This window comes from Eschscholzia californica, unplaced genomic scaffold (genome assembly GCF_041429995.1).
Source record: "Eschscholzia californica isolate CP2 unplaced genomic scaffold, dmEscCali1.0.p SCAF_1, whole genome shotgun sequence".
Lineage (NCBI taxonomy): Eukaryota > Viridiplantae > Streptophyta > Magnoliopsida > Ranunculales > Papaveraceae > Eschscholzia > Eschscholzia californica.
Window position 1 is genome coordinate 66,425,629 of NW_028238198.1, and position 18,816 is coordinate 66,444,444.

Sequence of the window (18,816 nt, forward strand, 5' to 3'; positions counted from 1 at the left end):
CATCCCTCAGAGATGACGGTGGCTTTTCCGGTTATGACGGCAGTTTTCCGGCAATGGTGGCAGATTTTCGACGACAATAGCGGTTTTCCGGCGAATGTGACGGTGATGTTTGATTAGTATTTTCTTTTTTTGTATTATCAGTTGTTTTGTTGACCTTTAGGGTCTTTTCATTTGTGATCTTTAGGATCCTTTCATCTTTTTTTTATCTTTCTTCGTCAGAGTCTAGTCCAATTTCTTTCTTATTCACGAGGTACTTTGCATTTAAAGGTATGCAACTCTCATGAAGTTGGAAGAGAGAAATAACAATTTCATCCATGTAAACAATGTGATTTATCACTTATGAATGGAAATCGATTCCCGTGGCTTCAAAAAAAAAGTTCTAAAAACCAATTAACAATCTCCTTGCAACCAACAACAAGGAGAATAAAAACAAAAAACTAAAATTATCATGTCATGCAAATCGGAATTGATGATACAAAAAATGACCATCAGTTGATTAACGTCAATAAGTCAAGGTCAATACGTATCAAGACAACATGACCTTTGCGTTCAAAGAGGTCTGTCACTTAAACCCAAAATCGGGAGGTCGGCACGATCGTCTTAGGAGCCTCAACCTTACTTTGCCTCAAATACGACCAGGTCTGCACTGAGATATTTGCGAGAAGGCTATGAAAGTCCACGTAAGCAAGGTCGATGCCTTAAGTCCTAAACATGGAAATGTAGAAACGCGACTCACGCTTACTGACTTAATCCTGAATCTTATCAAAGATCTTAGCCGGTCGAAATCTTAAGTGTTTAAGTAACCTGGATTTCAAGAGTCTTCAAAGGAGGAAACATCACATAAAGATGTAATAACTCGACAAGATTTCTATTGAGAATCTTAAAACAACGGAACTTATAAATATCCAAGATACGAGATAAACTCAAAGAGGAAACTTTAAATATCTTAACTATCAAAGAATAGTATTAATCCCGAAAAGTGGATCTAAGCCGCTTCATCCACACCGTCTATCAAATGTCGGTCCAAAGTAGCCTATAAATGGGCACCAAATTACCTCGAAGAAGGTACGTTGAATCCAAGAACTCCAAGGTTCATCAAATACTCAATCTTTTAACTGCAATCGCAATTTGATTGTCTTGATCGTCGAAGAGGTTTCCGGACTCTTTGCAGGTTTTCCATCCAGGTTTTTAGGAGCAGGAGCGGGAATCAAAGGAGGAGATTCATCAATGGAACGGGATCCAACATCACGGTCGTACTGATTCCATGATTGACAATTTTTTTACACTAGCAGGAATAATGTGTTAGACTATTGATGTTATCTCCATCATCCATCTCTAAGCCTCGTTCAACTCGAGGGTACAGAAACATAAAGGAAACTTCATTTGTATTTGCAGTTTTTCGTTCAATTCAGATAAGATTTTGGAATTAAGTATTAGAAAATTTTGTTCTCTGCAGAAACTGAAACCACATTCAATCTTTGGTAAGTCACTGTGATCTGTTATGTCGAAATCATTGGTTAAGATTCGAAAAATGAAAGTTCCTCTCCACTCATCACCAAATGTGAGATTGGAGATAGTGTAGCTAGTAACTTATTTATCTCCAACTTTGTGTGGACATTGAGAAGTAATACTTGACTAATTTACGAGTTATGTTTGGATCGTCTCCATGGATTAGGTATGGTCAGTACAAATTTTGGAGTTTGGCTTGGGGATAAGTTAATAGGTGTAACAGAAGAAGATCAAATTGCAGCTGCCATGGGTATTTATGGACCACCATTAAAGGATACCCATGAATTCCTTCTTCAGGAAGGTTATAATTAGCTTAGAATCATATATACATAATCAATTTTTAGTTGTTAGACTTACCAACTTTTGTGTTACTAATTGGCTTGGAAACATATTAAAGAAACTAAATCAGTGAAGAAAAACTACTCTCCCCTGGAATCTTGATAGCAACATTTGATACTCGGAAGTATATGATAAGGTCTCTTTTCTTCTTTTCATTTCCTATCAAATTCTAATTCTGGCGGGTCATGGGCCTGAGCGGTGGCGCATTGGCCCTTATAGAAATGAGCTGCGGCCATTGTGATTTGTGAACTACTATATATTACTGAATTCGATTAACTAACCCAAGTTCAAAATATATGAACCTTTTATCTCTCTCTAGTTGATCAATTACAATGTTAGAAGTAACTCAATCTTTGTTAGATAAGGTGATTGCTAATCTTGACTATCGAACTCAAAGTTGTTTATTGATCGAGGAATGAGAGTATTTGATTGGAAGAAACTCTTTACGGGTCTTCAAAACTGTGGGATCTTTTAAATTTCTTTTACACCAACGTCTCTTTTGTTTTCAAAATTTTCGAGAATAGCTCGTGTCTCTTCCTTCCTAGACTTAAATTATACATTATCGTTGCCGATTGGTTCAGCCATATATAGTACTTGTCTGAGTTTCGAATTTCAGCAGATTTTTCTTCCATCCAATTCAGTATCTGAATTCTAATCTTTTATGTAAAACTTCAATGTCCTTACCAATTGGGCCTTACCTAATAGTAAGGCCCAATAAAGATCTAATGCATAAAGCCACTCTAGTTATGACAATGAAATATGTAACATACGGCTTGAGCCTTGAGATGTATGTCACGGCTTTTCTTTTTTGTTCGGTCTGTGCAGCATTTGTACGCACTCTAGGTATAAGTTAGCCTGCAAGTAATATTACTTGCAAACAAAAAGATAAGTACCAAGACAAGCAATAAAATGGAGTAGGGCCCTAGGGGGAACAACAAAAGATTGAATTTATATATATGTGGAAGCTTACAAAAGACAACAAGCATATTCAAAATGAAAGTTATATAAAGGCTAAGGAAGCCATATTCCTCCTCTTTGGTTGCCCGCACTTTCGAAGTTAGGAGCCTTCGAAACATTATTGTGGGCCTTAAATCGTGGTGCTTATAGAAGATATTTCACAAAGCTATTTTTATAGGGTAAATTGGACCAAGTTTAAGTTGCTGCTATGTCGATAGTTCTTTCAGCCAAGGGGTTGAGCTACAATGTTTCTATACGTATTTTCAGCCAAGGGGTTGAGCTACAATGTTTCTATACGTATTTGACGACCATATATGTGATCCTAACTTATAGTTTATCATCCTTTTTACAATACTGCAAATTATTGTTTTGGATCAAATTCAATTGGTAAAATTAGGTTTGATTTTCTAAAAGCCCATAAAATGGGCCTTCTTTTAATGTTCTTCCTTTCCAAATCACAAACTTATTGCCTCTTAAAACCAACTTTACTTTACCTTAGAAAAAGAAAGAAAAGTAAAAGAAACAAAGACCAATTCTTCTTTGCTTTTCCACTCCCATTTTCCTTTCAACCCCATCCTCTATTTTTTTTGTGATGACTTTCATGCAAAGGTCTTAATATAGTATGTAAATTAGTTTTTATATACTTATTAGAGAGATGCTAGAATCACAAAAAATTTTGACAAAAAAAAGTTTCCAGCTGATGTGGCGGTTGTGATTTTCATCTCTCAACGGCCTAGATTTGGTCAAAGTTTGAAACCACACCCGCCACATCAGCTGGGAACTTTTTTTTGTCAAAATATTTTGTAACTTTATCATTTCCCTATAGATTATACTATGAGATTATACTATGAGATTATACACATCTTTTTTAGAGTTCCAAAGAATACCCTTGATCAATGTTAGAGCTAGAGTGCTACAAACTAATTAGAAGTACACGTTAAGATTATTTCAAATATTTGTTTCCAAAATTCCTAAGAAGGTAAATGATGGAAAAAAAATCATCTCTTGGCATTTCTTATACTATAAGTTTATATAGCGTCATTTTGGTGGACGACATAGTCAAATTATTGAAATCCAAACTAAAAAAATGAAATGTCAGTAAGGTGGACGACAGAGTCAAATTACTGAGATCCAATATAAAAAATGAAGACTCGATCACTTTGGTGTCTAGATAGAAATTGGTATCTCATTATGTTAACCCTTCTATTAGTACATAGATATTTCATGTACATAAAGCATACTACAATTTATAGTTATACGTTTTGTTTGTGACATTATGAAAAGCACATTTAACCACAAATCAGGCTTTGTTTTCGGTGAGTTATGATCATTATGTAGTCCTAGACTAGTTATTTTTGTTTTAAAAGACCTTGGAGTTGTGGGCGGAAAAGATGATCCATCATCAAATAAAGAAAACAAGAAGCACAAAAATCACATGCTATGAGTACTAAGTGAGACCCTTTTGATCCTATTATCTTTTAATCATGACTTATATCTCCTTTTCTACCTCCTACTTTTCTCTTTTGTTATTTCATTTCAATCTCAATTCATAAATTCATTTGCATTTATGTGTTATTTCATGAATTAGAACAAAATGTTGTATGTTAAATAGAGCTTCGTTTAGTGAGAGTAATATACCATTAAAGAAAATTCTTCAACATAAGCTAATTATCTAGTGAACCATAATTAGTAACATATATTGTATGACTCGCCTTCACAGTATTGTCTTTAATTGATGCATATAAGACGGTTTCCTCTATGAGTATTTATCTTTCAATAAACACTTGAAGACTTTACAAATTTTATATCTAATTTTCTCGATATAGATTTATCTTTTGTAAAATCGCAACTTTCTTCATTATATGTAGCTTACATTACATAACTATCATGATAATCATTCCAATATTCTCAGTCTACCCTTATAATCTTATAACAGACTAGTTTGAACCTTTAGTATATATCAAATTAATAAAGGTATTTCATCAAAAAAAAATTGATAAAGGTCCTTCATTAAGGCAACACATATAGAATAAGCCCAAATTGAGGATTTTCTATTCCAAAGTTTTTTGCCTGTGGATTTTTAAAATATGAGAAAGTTAAAGTATGTTGAATTGTTATAAGCTTTATTCTTGTTTTTATGTGAGAATGTGACAAAACTTAAAAATAGAAAAGAAAAGAAAGCACAGGGTGATAAAGCTTAGCCAACCACAAAAACCAAAATACCCTTGACTAAGAGAATCTACAGAAGAGAGAGAAAGAAGAATGAGAAAAAATTGAATGGTGGTTCTATAAGCGCCTTAGTTATTGCATTTGGCACCCCTACTAACAAAGTCCAAGAACACTTTGTTGTAAATGGAGGGGTCAAAAGCAATTATATATGGCGCCTCTAAATGCTCCAAAATTGATAGCTAACAAAACTGCTCTGAAATTACCAAACATATTTAGCTTTTAATTGCATGCTCTGAAACAATGAGATCTAACTTTATATCTTCTTATGTGAAAGAGAGAAAATAAAGACAACAAAAGACTTAAAGTTTTTATTAGAATATTAGAAGCTCCTCATCTTCAACATGGAAAGCTTTGGGATTCACATACTATACACATTTTGAGGCTCTAGCTAGGGTAACATAGACCCTCACAAAGCCACTCCACCAATGTATTATCTTCACTTTCAAAATCACTACTATATAATAACAAAAGGAAAAACAAGGAAAAACATGTTTGATCAATTCAAGAGAATTATAATCATTAAAAATGAATTTAAGAGCGATTTATCGTTGGTCGATTTGCTCAACTGGTTCGATATCAGAGTAGTTTTCTTCCACACATGAAATTGGAAATTCATTTGTCTAACCTTTGTTTCCTGGTTTGTTGAATTATAGAAACACTTCTCGCTCCATAATAGGTTATATTTTCAAAATTGTTTTTTCTAATCAACCAGGTTTGTGAGATGTTTTTCCGCTACTTCTTAGAAAACAGACGACACAAGTCTTAATCATGTTGCCTATAGAAAATATAAATGTCAACTTTTCGTGCTGTTAATTTGAAAAATCAAAGATTATCGTCTTCTTCGTTAAGGATGTAATTACTCTTGGTGTTATTATAATTATGTTACTAGATTATATCTCTAAAAATATAAGATTGGTAAATCTAAACCTAAAGATATCCATTATTCTGGGCATGTAAGACTATATCACTAACAAATTATTTATGTTTTATTTGAGGAACCTAAAATTGCAGCTAGTATGTAGTTGATTATTCTGATTAAACAATCCTATCAAAACAAATTGCATCTTTTTTATTATTTTAATTTAAATCTTACTTACATGTTCATATTCAAAAAATGAAAATATCAAAAGTTAGTGTGAGACTGTGAGGTGACTTATTTTTTCAGAATTTTCTATCTAGCTTCCTCAATAATTGAGAATGTTTGAAATGACCTCCATTGGTAAAAGAAGGGAACTTTTGTTGGTTTGTTTTATTAGAGATGAACTTATAATTTTATTTAGAAACTCAAATTTATATTAAAGAAACAAAATAGTAAAAAATAGAACAAACAACAAATATGTTACTAATTCGCCGTAGCAAAGGAAAAAAAATTTGATACGATGTCGTTCAATTCAGTTTTACTTCTTAAATTCTTTATGAATGGGTAGAAGTCAATACTACGAGTAATTATTTTCAATTTTTAATTAAAAAAATATAAATATTATATTTTTATCTAAACAAAATATAATTTATTTTTTTAACTTCGAAAATATAAAATTAAATATCAACATAATTCCTATTTTTATTTAACAGAATCCTCTCCATTTAAAGAAGTCTAGTAGACCCACCCAGTTGACAGTGAAGAATGGTAGTTGATTTTAACCTACTCAATGAGTCTCTCATGATGGTTGTTATGTTACTAGGTTTTATTACATCATGAGTGATGAGTTAATTCATTTTCTTTGTGGATTGTACATTGAAGTAGTATGCTCTTTTTTTTTTCTTTATATTCTTAACCCCAATAATCATGGTGACTCAAGAACCAAGATTTTTGAGAAATGCTACCTCTCTATACCTTTCATAATGCTAAGGACTGTCTCTTTATAATTATTTTTTGATAAGTGAGCTGTCTTTATATGAAATTGATGGAATAAAATTCACAGTTTTTAACCCATTCACTTTGGAAAAAGTTGATTTCTAAGTGAATTTCTTTTGAGTGCAGATATAAAATCATTTAGATTTCCAAGTAAAAACTTCACAATGGAAAAAAGAAAAGTTGATTTTCTTGCGAATGATTCCTCTCTAACATAAAGTTATGTCAATACAAAGTTACAGTGCATTATACCGGGACTATATTTTTTAGAGTATCACTAAAATACCTCTTTGATAAAAATCCGTTGTCAAATTGTCTTTTAATCTTTCCATATCTTAATCTTTAGTTTCAGATTTATTTTCTTCTCGAGACAACTAATTATTTGAGACAGAAAACTGACACATTTCTCTAACATGGACACCTAAAATTTGCAAGTTAAAAATGCATAATCGTAACTAAAATCGTATATAAGAAAATGGGGTTTGTTCATTGTTCACTACCAACTACTATTAATACGTTATTTCTAAAATCCTCCATAAAGTCAAACTAATCAATAGACAAAACTTACAAAGGTTCACGGTAAAGAATATTAATTCAACCTTAAGCGCACTCAAATATGAACTTGAGAATTTTGGGAGACAAAATTGTGTTGAGAGACAACTTCCAATCGAATAGGAATATTGGAAGATTGAAAAGTATGATAGAATTGTAGGAGAGACAAAATGTATTGAGTCACTCTATTAAATCGTTTTCTTTCATGTAATTTTCTTGCCTCGTTGAGTTGGTAGTGATAGAGAGAGAGACATAATAATGCATGCACAGGCATCTCTCCCCATCAACTCCTCTTTAATTTTTCTTTTGTTGCATTGAAACCACATCAGTAATGAGAAATATGAAACTCTGTACCCAAATATTGAAGAAAATGAGATTTTCTACAAGAAGTTAAGCAAATTAAATGTATATAAGTAAATTTTGCTACTATTTTTGTAGGGGTCCCTCCTTATAATAAAAGGACTCCTAGTTGGAATAGGATTTCCCTTATTCCTTGTTTGGGGAAAAAAAATAGAAGTTTCTATTTTTCAAGCCTAAAAAGGAATTCCTATTTCTTTTGATAAACCTCCCTATTTATCATTATAAAAGGGAATGAAAGGGAAGAGATTATACACAACAACTTCCAGAACAAAGAGAAGTCAGAGAAAGAGAGATTTCTGAAGTGGTTCTTTCAAGAGAGATTGAAAGAGCAGAATATTGGTTTGAAGAAAAGAAGATTATTAATCTTGTGAAGCAATTTAGTTTGTGGTTATCTTCTTCAACCTTTAGTAATCTAGGATTTGGTCAAATCCTAAGGAGTAAGAGATTTTATTTCTTTGTTTCTTTGTTCAGTTTATCCACCATAGGTTTGGTGAAGAGTTGTCCAAGGGTGTTTCTACACATCTTGAAGAATTGTGTAACCCATTATTTAATTATAGTGGAAGATTTCTGGACTAGGTCCCATGGTTTTTACCTTCTATCTTGGAGGGGTTTTTTGCCACGTTAAATAATCTTGGTGTCTCTGCTTTTACATTCACATCGTTTATCTTCATATTCCTGAACAAGTTAATTAGGTTATTTTCCTAACAAGTGGTATCAGAGCTAAGGTTGGATTTATTGTTCAGAAATATGGAAGTGAATACTAATCGAATGATTAGTTTAGATGGAGAAAACTACTTGATGTGGAAAGCAAAAATGGAAGATTTGTTATACTGCAAAGACCTAGCTGCACCCATTGAAAATCACGGTACAAAACCGATGAAGATAGATGAAGAAGACTGGAAGGTATTAGATCGTAAGGTTGTTGGATTTATTCGACAATGGGTAGAACCCAGTGTTTTTCATCATGTATCGACGGAGACTTCCGCTTTTAGTCTATGGAGGAAATTAGAAGAATTATATGATCAGAAGACAGCTGCCAAAAAGGCTTACTTGTTCAGAAAGCAAGGAAAATTACAATATAAAGAAGGAACCTCAATTGCTCAACACTTGAATGAGATGAAAAGTCTAGTAAATCAGCTTTCTGCAATGAAGTTAGTTTTGGATGATGAGTTGCAGGCCTTACTTCTTCTAAATTCTTTACCAGATAGTTGGGAGACATTGGTGGTGTCTCTTAGCAATTCTGCTCCTGATGGCATAATGCGTATGAATCACGTAACAGGTAGTTTGTTGAATGAAGAAACAAGAAGGAAATCATCGTCAGACGAGTCTCATTCAGAGGCACTTGTTACAGAAAGACGGGGGAGAGGTAAAAGTAGAAAACCTCATAACCGTGATAAGCCAAGGGGAAGATCAAAACCAAAGAAAGAAGTTAGATGTTTTGGTTGTGGAAAAATGGGTCATTACAAGAGTGATTGCAGGAAACCAAAGAAGGAAAATAAAAAGGATGATGAAAAATAAGATAATGTTGCGGCAGTTGCCTCAGGTGATGACATTATCTTACTCTCAGGTTGTGGAGACACTTGCTTAAGTATGGCTGAGTCAGAACCAGAAACAACATGGTTGGTTGACTCAGGTGCTTCGTATCATGCAATTCCATGTAAGGATTTCTTTAACTCTTACAGAACTGGTGACTTTGGCAAAGTCAGGATGGGAAACTTAGGTTTCTCAAAAATCGTAGGAATTGGAGAAGTGAAAATTGAGACAAGCACAGGGAGTACATTGATTCTTAAGAATGTGAGGCATATACCAGATCTTCGATATAACCTAATCTCTACCGGAGTATTAGATGGTGAAGGGTACCACAGTCACTTTGGTGATGGAAAGTGGAAGCTTACAAAAGGGTCAATGGTGATAGCAAGAGGGAAGAAGTGTTGTACTTTATACAGGACTCAAGTAAAACTGTGTAAAGGAGAATTGAATGCAGTTGAAAAAGATTCTTCCACTGATCTTTGGCATAGAAGACTCGGGCACATGAGCGAGAAAGGACTTCAAATCCTTGCTAAACGACAAGACTTACCGAACATAAAAGGTATAAATTTAAACACTTGTTCTCATTGTTTAGTAGGAAAGCAACATAGAGTATCCTTTCAAAGGAATGCATCTGAAAGAAAATCCAGTGTTTTGGAACTCGTTTATTCTGATGTTTGTGGACCCTTAAAGGTCAAAACACTTGGTGGTGCTTTGTATTTCGTTACTTTTATAGATGATGCTTCCAGGAAAGTTTGGGCATATGCCATAAAGACCAAAGATCAGGTACTTGCAGTTTTCAAGAATTTCCACAACATGGTAGAACGGGAGACAGGAAAACCATTGAAGTGCATTCGCACTGACAATGGAGGAGAATACATCGGGTCGTTTGAAGAGTATTGCAAAACCCATGGTATTCGACATGAACAGACAGTTCCCAAAACTCAACAACAAAATGGTGTAGCAGAACTTATGAATCGCACTATTGTGGAGAGGATCAGATGTATGCTCTCAAAAGCTAAGTTGCCTAAAAGTTTCTGGGGTGAAGCAATGCGTACTGCATGTTATCTGATTAATTTATCACCTTCAACACCATTAGATGGAGGTGTAGCTGAGAGAGTGTGGGCTGGGAACGAAGTCAGTTATGAACACTTAAGGGTGTTTGGTTGCAGGGCTTTTGTGCATATACCTAAAGATCAAAGAGCAAAGCTTGATGATAAAGCCAAGCAATGCATCTTTTCAGGGTATGCAGATGAGAAATTCGGATACAGGTTATGGGATCCAGTCGATAAGAAGATTATTAGAAGTAGAGATGTGGTCTTTCTTGAAAATCAAACTATTAAGGACTTCGGGAAAGTTGAGAAGCATGAGAATCATAGTAATGATCTCATTAATCTAGATCCACATATCTCTTCTAAGGTTATGCATGATAATGCAGGTGAAGAACAAAATCATGAAGATGAAGCTCATGAAGATGTTCCTATGGGTGATGATGTTGAGCAAGGAATGGAAGTTCAACATGAACCACCAGCTGAATTGAGAAGATCGACTAGAGAGGGAAAACCATCTACCAAGTATCCTCCACACGAGTATGTGATGGTTACAGATAGTGGAGAATCACAGTGTTATGAAGAAGTCATAGATGACGAACACAAGAAGGAGTGGTTGAAAGCTATGCAAGATGAGGTTGAATCATTGCATAAGAACAACACTTTTAAGTGTGTGAAAAACCTAAGAATAAGAAAATTCTTAAAAATAAGTGGGTTTTCAAAATCAAAACCGAAGAAAGAAATTCACAACCACGGTATAAGGCACGCCTAGTGGTGAAAGGATTTGGGCAGAAGAAGGGTATTGATTTTGATGAGATTTTCTCTCCAGTGGTGAAGATGTCCTTTATACGGTTAGTATTGGGATTGGCTGCAAGTATGAACCTAGAAATTGAATAACTAGATGTCAAGACCGCTTTCCTTCATGGTGACTTGGAGGAAGATGTGTATATGGAACAACCAACAGGGTTTGAAGTTAAAGGTAAGGAACACTTGGTTTGTAAGTTAGAGAAGAGTTTATATGGACTGAAACAAGCACCAAGACAGTGGTACAAAAAGTTTGAATCATTCATGAAGGATCAAGGGTATCACAGGACGGCTTCAGATCATTGTGTTTTCGTTCATAAATTTCGTGATGGAGATTTGATTATACTTCTACTCTATGTTGATGATATGTTGATTGTTGGTCAGGATGCTAATAAAATTAGCAGGTTAAAGAAGGAACTAAACAAGTATTTCGATATGAAAGACTTGGGTCCAGCAAAACAAATTCTTGGCATGCATATCTCTCGTGATAGAAAAGCTGGAAAACTTTGGCTATCACAAGAAAGATACATCGAGAAGGTTCTAGAAAGGTTCAATATGGACAAAACAAAACCAGTGAGTTGTCCATTAGCCAGTCACTTCAAGTTGACTCGTGATCAGTGTCCATCAACTAGAAGTGAGAAAGAAGAAATGGAGAAAATTCCTTATGCTTCAGCTGTAGGAAGCTTGATGTATGCAATGGTGTGTACAAGACCGGACATTGCATTTGCAGTTAGAGTAGTAAGCAGATTTCTTGCTAATCCAGGCAAAGAGCATTGGTTAGCAGTGAAGTGGATTTTGAAGTATCTTAGAGGTACGTCTAAAGCTCGTATATGTTTTGGTAATGATAAGCCAGTATTAGTCGGTTACACATATGCAGACATGGCAGGAGATGTAGACTCTAAAAGGTCCACATCAGGCTACCTATTTACATTTTCAAGGGGAGCAGTGTCGTGGCAATCTAAATTACAAAAGTGCGTAGCTTTATCTACTACAGAGGCAGAATATATTGCCATTACAGAATGTTGCAAGGAGATGTTATGGATGAAGAGACTGTTAGAAGAACTTGGTATGAAATAAGATAATTATGTTATTCATTGCGACAGTCAGAGTGCCATCCACCTTAGTAAGAATTCTAGTTTCCATTCCAAGTCCAAGCATATAAATGTGAGATACCAGTGAATCCAAGATGTTCTTGAAGAAAAGGTGTTGAAGATCGAGAAAATCCATACTGACGACAATGGTTCAGATATGATGACAAAACCATTACCCAAAGGCAAACATGAGCTATGTAGCAGTGTTGCAGGTTTGGGGATGGTAGGTCCCTCTTCATAAGTCGGGAGGGGGAGTTTGTTGGGGTCTCTCCTTATAATAAAAGGACTCCTAGTTGGAATAGGATTTCCCTTATTCCTTGTTTGGGGAAAAAAATAGAAGTTTCAATTTTTTTAAGCCTAAAAAGGAATTCCTATTTCTTTTGGTAAACCTCCCTATTTATCATTATAAAAGGGAATGAAAGGGAAGAGATTATACACAACAACTTCCAGAACAAAGAGAAGTCAGAGAAAGAGAGATTTCTGAAGTGGTTCTTTCAAGAGAGATTGAAAGAGCAGAATATTGGTTTGAAGAAAAGAAGATTATTAATTTTGTGAAGCAATTTAGTTTGTGGTTATCTTCTTCAACCTTTAGTAATCTAGGATTTGGTCAAATCCTAAGGAGTAAGAGATTTTTTTCTTTGTTTCTTTGTTCAGTTTATCCACAATAGGTTTGGTGAAGAGTTGTCCAAGGGTGTTTCTACACATCTTGAAGAATTGTGTAACCCATTATTTAATTATAGTGGAAGATTTCTGGACTAGGTCCCGTGGTTTTTTACCTTCTATTTTGGAGGGGTTTTTTGCCACGTTAAATAATCTTGGTGTCTCTGCTTTTACATTCACATCGTTTATCTTCATATTCCTGAACAAGTTAATTAGGTTATTTTCCTAACAATTTTTTGGTGCAACGATTGAAAACTCTCTTTGGACATTCAAGGCTCACAACTTTGGGTGGAGCTAAGGTGAGGTTAAGGGTCATTTCCTTTTGACCCCAAGTAATTGTGGTCAACTAGTAAAATTTAGTCCCAAATTTCTAACCAAGCAAATAATGTGTCCCTCCTATAATTGCCTGAATGAATTATTTGGCCCAAAACTAACATATTTAAAAGTGTTGAATGTATTTTCTTCTGTTTTTACCTATATCCTGATCAGTTCAGTTTTCACGTTCAATTAGACAATTAGTATGTTAGAATCTTGAGAGAAAGAAAAAACTTAGTTCAACAAAAAAAAAAAAAAAAAAAAGAAAAAACTCGTGAACGTATTATTGTTATGGAACAATTTTATGACTGTTGTAACTTGTAAGTATATCGAATTTTTATGCGGTATCAATATTCAAAATTACCTTACTCAAGACCAGAGTGAAAGACATTATATATATATATATAAATAAATTGAAGTGCTCTCATCCTTTTAACATAAAGAATTGGATGGTGGCAAACGCTTCTAAAATACATAATAAAAAACAAATGGGTGGATTGATCAAGTCAAACATAGAAAAGATAAAAATTAACGGGCAAATGATTTGGCACGTCGGATCAAGAACGAATATGATCACAGTCAGACATTCTAAAGCTTAATTATTTCACAAGTTGTGTTTTCTCTATTTCTCTAATAATATCCATATATATGACAAAAATTACAATGGATTCAACTTTGGAACTCCTATTAACATTTGTAGATTCTACATCTTCTATGTAAAACTAAAGTATTGTATAGTCTCTTCAAGACTTCTCTAAGCTTCAATATTTATTCTAATTAGGGTGCTTCTAAAGGCACCTGACCAAACAGCTGTTAGCATCCAAAAATATTGTTGACTCAAGTCAATGATTTTTGACTCGAGGTCTCTATAAGCACCAGTTTTTAATGTGGGTGACGTTCACCTTCGTTTATTTCTTCCATCTTCTTCTTCCAACAAAAAAGGAATCCTAATCAATTCTTCTTCCAAAACAAAATCCTAGAAAAGAGTGCAACATTCTCCGGCAACGGCGACGGCAACGTCTCCGACACCTACCGGCGACTATTCTTTTATTCGAAAACATAACTTTTTACTGAACATTACAAGAACAGGCTAATTGGGAATTAGGGTTTTGAGGATTTTACCTAGCTCTTAAAGTACGGACATAAACAAGCTTGTTAACTCTTTCAACCACTCCACATAGAGTTGCTACTATTTCTCCATCAACCTCAGAAGTTCCATGTCCCCTAATTAACCCAAACAAAAGAAAATTAATAAACCCCAAATAACAAACAAGTAAGACAAGGACAGTAGAATCAAATTAAAAAGATACCCAGATTCTGAAACAATATATAAAAAAGGGGATTTGATAAGTTTACTTGAGAACGCCTTCTTCGTGATTAACAGGAATGGTATCAGCTACAGTTACAGAAGCATTAGTAGAGGAACTAGTTTTGATAGATAACTTCTCAAGTTGTTCTACAGCTTTGTTTAATCTAATCTTCTGTGTTTGATTCAATGATACTTGTAACTCTCTCATCTCTGTTTCGATCTTTACCTTTCTTTCTCTAACTTTCTGTAACTTTCTCTCTTGATCTTCGCCTTCCCCGACTGAAATCTGACTGTGAAATTTGACTGTGCTAATGGAGGATCGAAGCTACGTCTAGGTTTAAGAGTGGTTTTAGGGATTAGTGAGATTATGAGCGATTTGATGAGGTTTAAACTCGGTTTTGTAAGAGCTTAGAGAGAGAAAGTTTAAAATCCCCAATTTTGGATGGATTTTGTGAGAGATGGATGGAGGGGTTAGGGTCAACAGATAATGGACCGGTGCCTACATACTTGAGTGGTGCCAACAGAGAATAGAGCGGTTGGGCGTGGTGCCAACAGAGATGGATGCTAACAGCTATTTGGTCAGGTGCCTTTAGAAGCACCCTTCTAATTATGATGTAAAATAGTAAAATTTCTAACAAAATCTTGAAGAAAATAATTACACTCCTAAATTTCTTTTTAAAATTACATTGTTTTTACAAGGCACCCCTTTCCTACATCTAATCATAATCTCACAACACCATCTTCTAGTAAAGTGAAAAACTAATGTAAAAAAAAAACTACTAAATATTAAAAGAATGAAAAGTAAAAAAAAAAAAAAGCACAAAGGGGTAGTGTGAATGAGAGAGAGGTGGGGGAGAAGGTTTTGCTTTTACTTTTCTTTTTTCCTCTTTTTCTTTTTTACTTTACAAGAATCTTTGAAAATGAGACGTTGGTGAATGAGTGAATGGTGAGAGAGTCCAAAAGCAAGAAAAAGAAAACTTAAATTTAAAACAAAAGACACAAAAAAAGAAGAAAAAATAAAAACAAACTTAAAATTCTCTTACTCTCTCCCCAAAAACACAAAGACCCACCCACACTCTTCACTCAAGAAAGAGAAAGAGAGAGAGAGACTGTGAAATTGTGTTTGTCTGTCTTGAGGGTTTTTCAGGGGTTTAAGTTAGTTTTCTTGCCTCCTCCTTTCCTCTTTAAAATCTCTCTTACCCACATCTCTCTCTCTCTCTCTCTCTCTCTCTCTCTCTCTCTCTCTCTTTCTCTTGTTTCTCTCTCTAAAATCATCACTTTTCTTGTTAAATGATAACTAACTCAACAAATCTTTGTCATACTAATTTGTAAGAGAGAGAGAGAGAGAGAGGGGGGTCGTCGGAATATGATCAGAACCAACACTGGTTGGAGGGTGGACATTGTATACCTACTGTTATGAATAATAATCTTGAACTACCCCAAGTTCTTCCTCAACGTCTTTCCACCTGTGATCGTCACCCCGATCAATTAGTCACCGGATTTTGTGCCCCATGTTTACGCGAACGCCTCGCCGGCTTAGATCCGGCAAATCCATCCCGCCTTAAATCTTCCACCACAACTTCCACCGCTGCTTCTGCTCTTAAAGCCATTTTCAGAGGTTCCGGTGGAGGAGGAGATAATAATAATAACTATAAATACAACAACCCCTCTTCTTCTTCTTCTGGTTCTTTCTTTGCTCAGTTACGACGGAGTAAGTCATTCTCCGGTGGAAGAGGTGAGGGTTTTTCCGGCGTATTGGAGCCTCAGAGAAAGTCTTGTGATGTTAGGGGTCGAAGTACTCTGTTGAATCTCTTCAATCTTGATGATGAAAGAAAAGGGCAATCATCTAAATTAACAATAGAAACAACTACCCAAGAGGTTTTGAGTGAGATTGAAGAAGTTGAAACAAGAAATTATGGGTTTTCTGGTGTTGAATGTCCTGTATTTGAATCAAATGAAGAAGATGAAGAAGAAGTGGAAATGGTGGTAGATGAAGAAGAAGAGGAAAACAAGGAAGAAACCCTAGTTTATTCTGATGAAATTGTCGCTTCAATTCCATCAAGTTCGAATCTTGTAGTACAAAACAGGGTAGAAGAGATAGTCGAAGAGATCGAAGAAGAAAATGAAAAAGAGGAAGTAGAAGAGGTAATATCAGTAGAAGAAATGAAGACAATGAAGGATCATATAAACCTAGAATCATACTCCAAGAAGCCTCCTATAGGAGGTGGTGGAAGAGATTTGAAGGAAATTGCAGGAAGCTTTTGGTTAGCAGCTTCAGTATTCAGTAAGAAATTACAGAAATGGAGAAAAAACCAGAAGATGAAGAAGCGCGAAAATGGTGGAAAAATGAGGGTAGAGAAACAAGCTGGTAGGAACTTCAGGGAGACACAGTCTGAGATTGCTGATTATGGGTTTGGCCGGAGATCTTGTGATACTGATCCAAGATTCTCACTTGATGCTGGTAGAATGTCATTTGATGCAAGTAGAATGTCATTTGATGCAGGTCGAATGTCCCTTGATGCCAGTCGGAGGTCCATTGATGCCGGCCGGATGTCCATTGATGCTGGTAGGATGTCCTTTGATGATCCTCGATACTCTTGGGATGAACCAAGAGCTTCTTGGGATGGTTATCTAATTGGAAAAATGTTTCCAAGAATTCCTCCAATGGTTTCAGTTACTGAAAATTGTCCTGCGCCTATTCCACGAGTAGATAATCAAATTCCTGTTGAAGAACCAATTAATGGTGGATCATTTCAGACTAATGATTACTACTCAGACTCTACAAAGAGAAAGAGTCTAGATCGTTCTAATTCAATTCGCAAAATGGTGGTAGATGTTGATGAAATGAAGTCTGTTTCTAACTCAAAAGTATCCCCAGCTAATATTGATTACTTAAATGGAATCAAACTTGATAGATTTTCAAGGAGTTCTTATTTGAATTCAAGTTCTCTTAGAGACGATCGATCTGAGAGCTTTGACTCGGCTTTTAGAGACGGTGGTAGAGGTGGAGACAGAAATGGACTAAAGAAATCAAGAAGGTGGAGTAAAGCTTGGAACATTTGGGCTTTTATACATAGACGGGGTAGTAACAAAGACGGAGAAGAGAGATATTCTAGAGATAATATGGTAGATCGTTCATTCTCGGGGTCTTGGCCGGAGCTAAGAAGGGAGTTTAATGGAGAACCCAAAGTGGGTTTTAATCGAAATGTCTTCCGGAGTAATAGTAGTGTTAGTTGGAGGAATCAATCTAGTAATGGTGGTTTGTTTGGGAGTAGAAGGTATACTGGAGAGACTAATGAGAATAGTAAAAAGAGAAGAGAAGATTTCACATTGGAAAGAAATCGAAGTGCTAGATATTCTCCAAAGAACATCGATAATGGCATGTTAAGATTCTATCTCACGCCATCAAGGGGAAGTAGAAGAAGTGACTCGCGAAAGAGTAGGCAAAATAATTCATATTCAAGCACGAGAAATGTACTTAGTATGTACTAAACTTAAGCCCTTTCATGTGTTCTTTGATATTATGAGAAGTGTTCAATGTTATGTAATATCATGCATGTTTCGTTATTTCCTTTTTAAGTAATAATAACATTAACACTTCCTTTGCCTAAATATTGCTGTTAACTTATCGAACTTTTATGTAGCCTGATTTCATCGTATAACTCTATATCACGTACACCATAAGTATGCAAATCAATTCAAAGGCATTTATCGAAGTACTCAGAGCCTTTTCTTCTTATGTTACTTAGCATGGTGAGATGTTGCAATTTACTCATTTTTACAGCAAGTTCTTATTGACTCAATCCTAAGTGATATTACTTGATTTGGTATGGAAGACTATAAGATACATTGTAACTTAGAATAAGATGTCGAGCCGTTTTAGCTGAAACGGGTATTTGCTTAAATTGAAAAAGCGCTAGCAATAATGGCTTAGTAGTTGGTTGATTTGTTAACCGTCTCTCTACTATGTGGTCGTTTTTTTTTGTATAAGATTGCTTTCCTATAATGCAGGACAAATATGTTGAAGATTCTTCTACAATTTCGGCAACTAAACTCAAAACTTAAGTGACCTATATCTGCCTAAATTAACATTTCTAGAACTGTTAGTGAATCCTTTTGTCGTTATGGTTAGAAGCCTTGTTTCTTCTTTTACTCTCTAGTCAAATTTAATAGAACTAGATAAACTTCTCTTGCTTTTGGTTAATTTTATGAGATTGTTTCGAGACTCGAAAAATACAGTTTAGGAGTTCTTACAATGTTTAC

The 18,816-nt window shown here is 35.0% G+C and overlaps 1 protein-coding gene across 1 annotated transcript; it reads left to right on the plus strand.

Moving 5' to 3' along the window:
* Positions 1-15,566: 15,566 nt before the first annotated feature.
* LOC147568409 (protein OCTOPUS-like) lies at positions 15,567-18,165 on the plus strand. Its single transcript, XM_086654850.1, has one exon. The coding sequence runs from the start codon at positions 15,970-15,972 to the stop codon at positions 18,043-18,045; it is 2,076 nt and encodes a 691-aa protein (XP_086510976.1). The 5' UTR covers positions 15,567-15,969; the 3' UTR covers positions 18,046-18,165.
* Positions 18,166-18,816: the final 651 nt, after the last annotated feature.